This window comes from Saccoglossus kowalevskii, chromosome 13 (genome assembly GCF_978046115.1).
Source record: "Saccoglossus kowalevskii chromosome 13, keSacKowa6.1, whole genome shotgun sequence".
Taxonomy (NCBI): Eukaryota; Metazoa; Hemichordata; class Enteropneusta; family Harrimaniidae; genus Saccoglossus; species Saccoglossus kowalevskii.
The window spans coordinates 9235736-9247122 of record NC_140653.1 but is presented as its reverse complement, the minus strand read 5'-3'; the positions used below and the strand labels follow the sequence as shown (position 1 = coordinate 9247122).

Genomic DNA, 11387 nt, shown 5'->3' with positions numbered 1-11387 from the left:
ACACGCCGCGCAGTCTGTGTTTGCGTTAGCTTTACTCCATACACGGTCCTCTGAAACAATGGTCGTTCTTTCACTGCATATTAAAATAGAAAATGCGGGGATCGAGAAACAAAACGTGTTTATGACAGTACGATGTTTGCGTGATATTGTTAAGAAATGGTAACTTGGTATCGGAGATATTGAATTGAAAACGTCCAGCTTGTTTATAACTGTATGGCTGGCCTGCTTTCATGTGATAGGTGTCCCGTTACGACAGTGTCCGACGGGCAAGGCAGGTGTGAATGCGTAACTACGTTTGGGTTTAACATTTAGGGCTTTGCGATCAGATCGGCCTGACGTACAATTTCTAATACGTGCCAATGGGGCGCCCCACAGTGGCTATTCTAATTTCCTCGTTTCGTTTGTTGAGTGATTCACACTGTCAGATTGTTCTATTGTTAAACACATGACAGTCCGACAGGTTTTCAGAAACTACGAAAACACAGAACAGTAGCCGCGTTTCCAGTTATTCAAAACAGAAGCAGTGACAATTGGTGGCGTAAACAAGAACAATTTGCGTCGCCTTACAATACAAAAAAAAATATTCTCGTAACAATCGCCAATGACGATATTTGTTTCATCAAACCATACTTGTTGGATGGCAAGTTATGACGAATGCACGTACGTTTTAATAAAGCTATTTAATTGAAAGGCTAAATTCTAATGAATGAATTTTGATGAAAATCGTATCTCATCGAGCCGGGGTCATGTAATTTGACAAACAAACAAAGAACAACCAATACAATGAAAGAACACATCCCACTCCAGCCACGTGATTCACACGGATGACGGCAACCAATCAGCGTCACCGCCCTTCGAGATCGGAATTTTTTGAAGTATTTTTGTCAGCTGGCCACATGAGTTGTGGTAGAGTCGGACCACCCAATCTGACATCGCAGCATCGGAGGAGTAGAGTGTGTTGTGAAGAACCACGGAATTTTACTTGGCGAGATGATGGGTGATTCGAATCCAAAGAGTACGTACAACGTTGATCTGCGCGTTTCCGCCTAGCTCACTCACTACGCAGTGTTTTTGTTTCGACCTGCCCATGTGTAAGCGGCACACAGTGACAATCGCTCGCAACGAAGTCAGCTTAACGCTATACACTGTTTATACCCCGAACGCATATACCGGTCTGGTTCTAGTAAAACTCGTCGCAGTTTTGTTTATTTATTTGTTTTCTTGTGTCTCATGATTATTTTTATTTCACAGAGAAGCGAAGAGTCTCATTGTGTGTTGGGTGCGGGAACCAGATTCAAGATCAATTTATCCTACGAGTAGCACCGGACCTGGAGTGGCACGCGTCGTGTTTAAAGTGCACGGACTGCAACCAGTACCTTGATGAGACGTGTACGTGTTTCGTGAGAGACAGCAAAACCTATTGCAAACGTTGTTACGTCCGGTAAGTGTTTAAGGTTCCCTTCGTTCACCGTTACTTTATTCCCACCGCCTGATCATAGCGATCGGTCCGAAATTAATTCGTTTTGATCACTACCGCCTACCAACCTTGGTTTGTTTTGACGCACTGTATATACAGGTCCGCGTGAACAGAATGTGTCCACATTGCCTTCATCATTTTTTGAATATTGATATTAAAAATATATATCTAGTTTATTTTGTATTTTATTATTGGCTTGTTTAAACGTGTAAATACAGAGTCACAAGGTACCATAACAATTCGTTATATCTATATTATAACGCATGTGTTAAAAGCCTCGCCTGTCGCGCTGTTTGGTTTCTTAGCATACTATACGCCGAGTATTTTGATCAGGTTTGTGCAAACATCGCTCAGTGACGTGCGGTTCCAATAAAATTATTCCGCATTTCCCCCTCTCCCCGAGTGACGTTGAATTTACCATGCCCAAATGGGTTGCTATCGTTAGCGAATTAGGCCTAATTTAAGTGTGCGAGCAGTGACCTAGTGTTATTTCATTTTGTCGTAATTGATTCATGTGTATATTCTCTCTAATTCCTTCCATATGCAGGCTATTTGGGACCAAGTGTGCAAAATGCAACCTGGGCTTCAGTAAAAATGACTTCGTTATGCGAGCTAGGAACAAAATCTTCCATATAGACTGTTTTCGCTGCGTGGCTTGTAGTCGACAGCTCATTCCAGGGGACGAATTCGCCCTCAGAGACGACGGACTGTTTTGTAAAGCAGACCATGACGTTGTCGAGCGTGCGTCGGGGGAAGTTAATGGGAATAATAATAATAACAATAACCACCGCACATACATGGCAAGTAAGTTTTCACAATTTTTCTTATTAAATCTTGGATGTAACTATGTTTTATTTTTTTAAGTTTGTTATATGCAAAGTACGGTTATATATCGTAGGAACACCAAAATAATAGTACTACTGATAATTCAAAAACCTTGGATACATACTTGATTTGAAATTAACAAAACCAGGTATTATTTTGACAAATTGCTTGGATATCTCAACGGGAGTTATTTGCTCATGTTTGTGACCGAACAGCCCTCAAAATGGACGACACACAGGGATTATTTGCTACGCTTGCGGCTGCCCCATTGTCCATGTCTTTGTGGTGATTCAACAATCTGGCGCCGTTGAAATACATCTCATAGGCCGAATAAAATATATTTCTTCTCTTTTTTTTCTAATATCACCTGCACTAATTTCACCCGCCGAGCAATATGAGAGGTCGCGTAATAACCGTTTTCTCCCAAACTAAACTTATCGTTCATACTGGTCCCGTTTTCTCGAAACTATAAGTTACTCAGGCTCTCTGCTGTTCATTTCGTAGGAAATATTGTGTTCGCACAATTTGACTTTTACGCAGTTGGAAGCTTTTGTTCTCTGGAAACGAGTTCCCACAACGGGATACGCAAAGTTCGTGTATGTTTTAAGCATCGATATATCTCCCTATCGCAGCGGTGATCTCCCGTATTACGTGCCCAGTGAATAGAGTGCAATACTCGATGCTTTAAAAAAAGCTCATTGATAAAACGGAGTATTATGGATTCACAAAAAACGTTATTATTATAACAGCCGGGCTGATTACATCAAGACCTAAAAATGCTTCAATACTCCCTGTTTTGACTATTTATAAGTATCTTCGTTGATAAGCCTGCTGTTGTCGAGTCTTGCCAATCCAGGAAGACCCACAAGTGTTCGACCTGTCAAAATTGGACCAAACGTTATTTGGACTGAAAACAATCTCTCTTTCTTCCTTTGTATGGCACGGGATGTGTCTTTTATCTATCCGGTGATACATAAAAGCAATTCATTAATCTTTTAAGTGTCTTTGCGATTTTCCAATTGTCTGTTTGAATGGTGTGGTGTAAATCTGAAAGTGTCATCCCTTCTGGTATTACTCCGGATTGTTGGATATCGTACATTACGTATTGCGGTCTATTCATGTGTGAATAGTCTTAAAACCATTTCATTGCAACAGAATACGTGAATCTTCGTCAGGAATAATATTCGTTATTAAATACATTTTTCAATGTCTAATTTTTCCCCTTCTCTCCCCTCCCTCACCAAACCTGAAGGCCATGCGGAACCAATGAACAACAACCGTAGCGGTTCTCTACGTCCACACGTACACAAGCAAGAGACACACCACAAAACAACGAGGGTTCGAACGGTGCTCAACGAAAAACAACTTCACACTTTGCGGACATGTTACAATGCAAACCCTCGGCCGGACGCTCTAATGAAGGAACAGCTAACTGAAATGACCAATCTTAGTCCACGGGTTATCAGAGTGTGGTTTCAGAATAAACGTTGCAAGGACAAAAAAAGAAGCCAGGCGATGAAGCTTATGCAGGAACAACAACAAAATAAGGTAAGCGCTCGAGCGTTGGTGTTGTTCTCCCCGTTGACGCACATGTGTGATCCACGCTCACAGAATGCTTTATTGCGTAGCTTAACGGTCAGGTGCGGTGATAATCCTTTGAAATCGTTCGTTTATTCGTGAATTCGAAGACGCCCCTCACATGGTTGTAAATAGTCTCGCGAGGAGACAAATACTAATATATGCTACTATTATTATTGTCTTCATAAATATTATACTTAACGGTTCGATGGTACTGCCCAACCATGGATAGCATATATTGAACTAGTATCGTATTTGTTGTCATCACACGGAGCTGCCAACATACCCTCCCTTAATTTTCTTCTCACTGTTCACTGATCGGATCTTGTAACAACACATTCCGTCATGGCCCACTGGGAAATAGATTATACATTTATAAACAGGTATGTAGGGTAAAAAGAAGAAAATAAAACGTGTATAAATGTTCGTGTATGCATAATTTCTGTGATACAACTTGAAGACTAATTTACCGGCCAACCTAAGTTAAACGGGATGGGGTGTGATTTTTTCAGGGGAAAACGTAATGGCGGATAGAAATAATATTTTGTCTACAAAAACGACGCAGTTAATATTATATTTTTCCGTATGAGTTTTACAGTTTACTGTGTAGCATGCGCCTTCATTGTCAAGGTTTAGGTCAAACAGAAGTGTTAATTCGTAGTGTGGAGGGTTCCCTGTAACAGCCTTCAGTTATGTGTAAAATAGCCCTGTATTTATATTTTTGAAGCAAATGCCTGTATCGTAAGTATTAATATCATATATAAGCGTACACTGTTTTATATACAAGTAAACATAACTGACTGTTGGTAGGAATTCGCCATGTGATTAAATATCATCTTGCCCATCTGCAGAAGATGGTTCATAACAGGAATTCCACACTGATGTTAATTATTAAAAAGGCATACTTGTTAATTGTGAAAACCATTAATATTATAAAAAAATACTCTAAAAATCTATTGACTTTTCGCAACACAATTCTACCAACATCCGTGGTAGCCTGATCTCAAAACAATTATCATCATGGAAAGAAAATATTGCTGTTTTTTCGGGGGGGGGGGGTATTTTTTTAAAGTTGTAAACCACGCACATGTATACGGTGTGTTCACCTCCTCACAGCATGTGATAGCTATTAACTGAATGATTCCCAAGTCAAGATTGGCATCGCTCATTATCATTTTAGGGGGTGTCGTGTATGATATATACAGGCGTTTGAAACCAATCCTCTACAATTATGTTCAAATCTATATTTGGTTAATTATTGTCAGACTGATAAATATTTTTCGTTTAAACTATTAAGGTGGCCTAATTTAGCTAATTATTCATATATTATTTGTTTAATATTGAATAGTACTAGGTGATATTTAGAATATTGATATTCTTAATTGTATTTTGAAATTTCATTCAATTTATTTGGTTATTTTCCAGAAATAATGATTTTTGGTTGAGATGATATTACTCAACTCGATCATGCATGTGTCCATATAGTCTATGATGTGTTCGTTCGTAGATAACTTTAATTGCTCTCTCGCATTGACCCTTGACCCCACACAACTTACAAGTTTCTTCGTGTCCGTCATTCATGGAATAGAATCAATTTGCTTGAGGATTATAAGATCGGGTTGAAGGGCGAATCTTGATAATGTTGCTGGCTGTCACGCTCAGCTGTCGATATAGTGAGCAATGGTAGCCTTATTGCCATGTAATCTGACTGCCCTATCTGACGTTTTGTTGTTAGGGGAATTGGTGGAATTCCCCCTAGAAGAAAACAATGGAGTTTAGAACACATCCCCCGATGAGATCACCAATTATGAACTGCATTATCATCTTTATATACGCTATCGAGTTAAAACGTCCGGGCCCAGGATTCTCAACACACTGTATGAGGCATATATATGTAATATAGTCCTCGTAAATCCATCCCACATAGCCTCCCAGCCGTATTTTGCGTTGTTCTCTCGTTATCAATTTACCTACTTCTTCAAATTTTATTTGTTATTACGCAAATGACTAGTTGGTGACTAGAAGCAATAAATATGGTTATTGTGAACGCTGGGTGTCGTGGAGGCCTGGTGGCAAGGTGACAGGTCATCGCGACTTGTGGTCCTCAGTCTGATCATTTAAAAACGATCTTACAACTGCAGTGAGCGCTTGTTCTGTGTAGCACTTCTGGACTTAGTGATGTGTATTTTAGATATGGTTGTATTTGTATGGGGGTTGGGCAGAGAGCTGACTTATCGGTCAAATCCCTGCACTACATAAATATTCGTATCTTCGAATCGTTTTATAATGAGGTCCAAACGTGCATTTCGGGGTCTTTTTGGACACAGTTGTACAAATAATTTGTCAACTGCTGTTTGCTTTTCCGGAAGAGCCCCAAATGTTCTGACTGCATGTATGCATACATACACACACATACACACTGCACAGAGCAGTGTCCCCTACAATTCGCTAAAGATGGTTATGCATACACTGGGCGACAGCTGACGGTGAAGGAAGGTCAACTTAGAGCGACCCTCTCCGCTAATCGCACTGTTTGCCGTGAAAAGGTTTGACGAAAATACTGTTTGCTACCTGGGGCAGAATTTACTATTACTACACACAGCACCAGCTGAGCTTTTTAGATTTTACTTTTTAGCTAACGTTATGCTCGCCAGTTTTCTACACTTAGCAACCCATTGTCACCACACTTGAGAACGTTTTTCGTTTATTTGCACTAACTGCCCTTCACTGGCAATACGACGTACTCCAAGTGTGATGTTTTTTTGTTGATTACCCGTGCAAACTTATTTCTGCAAACTGAGCTTAGGTTACCCCCACGTGCTTGGCGAGGCTAACGAGGTGGAAAAACACACCTGAATCTCTTCGCCAACAGCTTTCCATAAACGTCCAACAAGTAAATGGTTTTTAAAATGGCCTCCAACTTGTCAAGAGTTTGTCTGATTTTCGTAAACACGATAGGCAACACGTGTTATAACGGCATACACATACAAGTGCAGAGTAGGTGACTGTATGTTTATTACACGTCTCAACTTTCCCCCAATGTCCCCTGTGCTACGCCGGTCTAATTCGACCACTCACTGCACTCCAAATGTGTGTTTTATAACCAGGTGTTCCATTTCAAGCAAAGCGACGTATTTAAAAGACACACTCAGTTCAACGAGGGGGGTGTTCCTTTTAAGTCGCCCGGGTTGACACCGTAGATGTTTTGTAATTTTATTTTAGTATTGAAAATCAAGGCATAGTTATTTAACGATGAACATTTATCCAGTCCAGCTAAACTTTATTATGTGGCAAATACTTATAATACCTTTGTTATAATTATCACAGCTATTGAGTTGACTGTTTCAAACTCGTTTTGTTTTTAATTTATCAGAGTGGATCTTGTATCGATCGCAATATCGACAATTGCATTCATTTGAGTTTTGAATAACTCTCCAAAACGATCATGTTTGTTGATTATGCTGGGGGTGTTGTCAACTGAGACGCTGCAATTGTGATTCGTTATGAAATGAAATTATAACATTCGCTTGTGTAATTTTATTGCGATCTCGATTCTTTATAGAATAACCAACGGGTGCAAGGTTTCCAGGGTGTTCCGATGGTAGCATCAAGCCCGGTGCGGCACGAGGGTAACATGCAGGCGAATCCAGTGGAAGTTACCAGTTACCAACAACAACCACCCGCATGGCAAGCGCTTAGTGATTTCGCATTGAAAAGTGATATAGAACAACCGGCGTTTCAACAGTTGGTAAGTTTACGTCAATTTTATCAAGAAATCGCTGAATTATTTTGAATGACCAGTAAATCCACTGGCCACAAGTTATGCTACTTACTTGCCGGAGTAGTAATGTATTAGGCAAAGTATGTCCTTCCAAAATTAGAGACGCAAACTATCCCTATTATTATTGTTATTAAATCAACGCGTGTACGATGCGATAGCACCTTTTATGGCTTTGAGATTAAACACATTATATAAATTTCGAAATCATCAAATCGCACACAGATTTCTCAGACACGTATAAAGCACGTAAGCCCATACAATTCTACTATGCTTGGATAAAAACATTTGACTGTCATTCTATCGGCGCCATATTCCAGTTCATCTCGTATAAGCCGCATTTTCAACGCAAAACCCTAAGACTGGTTTTGTCACACAATACCAAAACATTTCGAGCCAGGAGAAGAACTAATCCGAAATTGATAAAAATTACACTCCGGTAAACTCTCAAGCTTCTTGCTCGTTTTTTCCAATCATCCCCCTTTGCAGACGATTATACGGTGTCACCCTAATTCAGTTATTACATAGAACGCACAATAGATGTACTTAGATCTAGAATGCTTGGCGCTTGATGATATTTAACAAATTCCGGAATATCCCTTTCCTAGCATACATCGCGTTTTATATAGGCGCAAATCCGTTTAAAATCATAGAGAAAACTTTAATTTCCAGCAACGTACTGATCGCCCCTTGGTTGGGAGAAATTATCTCTACTAAGCTCTTGCAAGCCGGCTCGGGGTATTAGTGAATACTATCTGCAGCAGATATAGCGGAGATTGCTAAAAACTTGGCGCGAATAGTGATTAAGCCTATTATATGTTTGCTAGACGTGATTGGAAGAAATAACAGCTTCTCGGAGACCTACAATTGGGGGGATGATTGGTTAAATATGTTTTAGAATGGAGTGAATGTCATCTGCTAGGAACTTCCTGTTGGTCGAAAACGCAAATAACCAGTTGAAATCCACGTGTTTCATTTATATAATAGTGTATCTAAAAATGAACAACCTAGATCTTATTTTGAAGTTTTAATCTTTTTTGGCGAATACAAATTCAGTCTTGTTGTGGCGTCTCGCTTATGTCTTATTTAGTTTTACTTCTACACACTACACACAGTGTGTTCCAGTGCCCTGAGGGGTTTGACGAATACACTGACCATGGTCATCTGAGTTTTCCGGCCGCTGTATTTATCATATACCACACTGATGATTGATTCCGAATCGTCACTCTAATAATAATTTTGTATTGAACAATTTTAAATGTTGTATAATATATTTCGAGTAAGAATATTAATAATATGTCACTATTAATATTTTTCTCACTGGCGAGTCCATGATATTATACAACCATTATTGTAATACAAGAGTAGAACTTATTGTATTCATGATTGTTTCGGACTTATTTTTATGTAAAAAAAAATTGTTTTGTTTTTTTAATTCAAATCATCTGTCTACCAGAAAATGCGACGTTCCTTTCCCCTGGCAACTTGAAAACAAACTCCAATTCAAATAAATATAAAAACCCGCCATTTTGATGCTGTGGTTTTCCGGCAACATCTTTGGAAATTTCCAGTTAGAGCGTATTTCCCTGTGGTTTTCTTTTCCTTATTCCCAACATTCAGTGGTTTTCCTCTAGTTCCCAAACCACACTACTGACAGAGCGTGGCATGGAATACAAAATCCGCCAAGCATTATCGCAAGATAATGACCGGGATTCTAGCAATGAGGATAAAAACCCCAAGTGACTTGACACAAATTACAAGTTTGTATTTCCTCCCACGAACAGTGTTACTTGTTTATGATGTTATTTTTTTAATTTCGTTCCTCGTGTGCACATTATTTACATTTGTCATGTGTATCACGTGAGTCCAATTAAAAAGTATGCAATATATCGAAACATCCCCCTGCCATCCTCGAACTTCAGTCAACTTAACACTGAGCAGACATGGTGTATATGCGTAGGATGGGAGACCGATTTTCTGTGGGAACCTGTCTGTTGGAAAATGTGACTCTCTGTAGAGTTAAAGGTTATTCTATATACGGACGCAAGTAGGCGTGCATCGATTTTTTACGAGAACTAATCGTTCATGACGAAGCCGCTGCAATAACGCGGCTCTGGGGCTGTAATATTGGATTGTTATCTTGACTAAAATCTATTAACATTTTATTTTGGTATTTGCAGGTGAATTTCTCTGAACAAAATCCACAAGGACCAAATCATGAGAATACTCTTACACCCCCACCCGAGGACTCCTTGTCTAGCATGGAGGGGAACCCCCCTCCACAAACTGTTTCTGCGGGGAGCGATTGACAACCACCTTGCTCTGTGGGATTAAGTGTGCCATGCTACCACTCTCCGCGTCTCGTGAAAGGAATTAGCTGAAATGCAATGCATTCACCATACCGTACTTCAATGCCGGACTTGGGAAATTCGCCGCCCGTCTGCTCGTCGCCAATGGACCATAACTCGCCAGAACTGCCAGGACGTAAGCTGGGACTTTTCTCATTTTAACACAACATCTTTATAACACATTATTTTTCATTAAAAAAAAACTCCCACATGTTAACGTTGGTGATAAGCGACAATAAGGACGATGACGCGAAAGCAGGTCGGGTCTGACGGTTTTAGAAGCAACTGAGCCTTTTATACCCCTTCAATGACAAAGGGTTCTCTGAGGAACGCATTTTATTGCTACCATCTATCGCAAGAAATCACGATCCGGAATCACATGGATAGAACGCATTTAACCCTGGGTGCGACTATAAACCCAGCTTGGTGGTGTCAATTAGACATCTGGGGTTGGGAAGATTCCATTTAATAGTATGTACTGTAGAGTTAGTGGTTATATCCAACGAGTATACTGGCAACTGGAGGCCAGACAAAAATCGACTTCTGAAACTGTCCTGCCAGTTTCCAAAACCCAATGGCTCATCCATTCTACATCGTGGTGGTTCGGGGAGGCAATCCATCACTGTATTTACTCTCTGTGTTTGGGCTGTCTTTGCATGCCTGTATGACCGACAACGTCCCAAACAACCTCAGACGAACAAAGTATATATAAAATGTCGGAATACTAACAAGCTATGGTGTAACTGAAAACCCGTAGTGATATTAGTAGACCATAGACTAGGAGGCCTCGAGGCGCAGGCAGCCACATTGGTAGGTGGACAACCGTTTATGTGACTGAAAAGGAAAGTGGGAAAATAATTTAGTAGCGATATATCCAGTGTTTGCGTTCATCCAAATGCAATATTTAGAATGAAAATAGGAAGACAAACAAAACTTGATGCAAACTGCTGGTATATCAATATTGGTGTTCTGCCCTTTACCTGGAATGGACTGCCCTGAGGACTCGGTTTTATCGAATTTTCTCAGCGTTTTGCAACTATATTGTCCCTATTCTTTGAAATTTGGAATCGCACAACCAACTAGTTACTGTTACATTTTATATTATTTATAATATGGACACGTCACAGAGAGACGCTTATTGTGGCAGTGCTGTTATATTTTATTCAAAAAACCACTGCACCGGACGTAAGACATGTTTAGATGATGAAAGTTACGTTTTTTTATATAAAACTATTAACTCACTTTGGGTGGGGTGAGAAACATTGAGGCAGATGATACAAGAATGTAACAACTCTTTTTGTAATGAAGATAATAATTATCAGGAGCAATCTTCTCCAACCTTTAAAAATAAATACAAATATATTGTGAAACCGGAATACGA

At 39.8% G+C, this 11387-nt stretch overlaps 1 protein-coding gene across 2 annotated transcripts; it reads left to right on the top strand.

Annotated features, from left to right (window-relative positions):
- Positions 1-874: 874 nt before the first annotated feature.
- isl1 (ISL LIM homeobox 1) lies at positions 875-11387 on the top strand. Of its 2 annotated transcripts, NM_001164996.1 has the most exon segments (7): positions 916-1015; positions 1252-1441; positions 2025-2281; positions 3555-3850; positions 7443-7628; positions 9839-9917; positions 9920-11387. In NM_001164996.1, coding segments are annotated over 7 exon segments (1149 nt in total). In that variant the 5' UTR covers positions 916-990; the 3' UTR covers positions 10036-11387.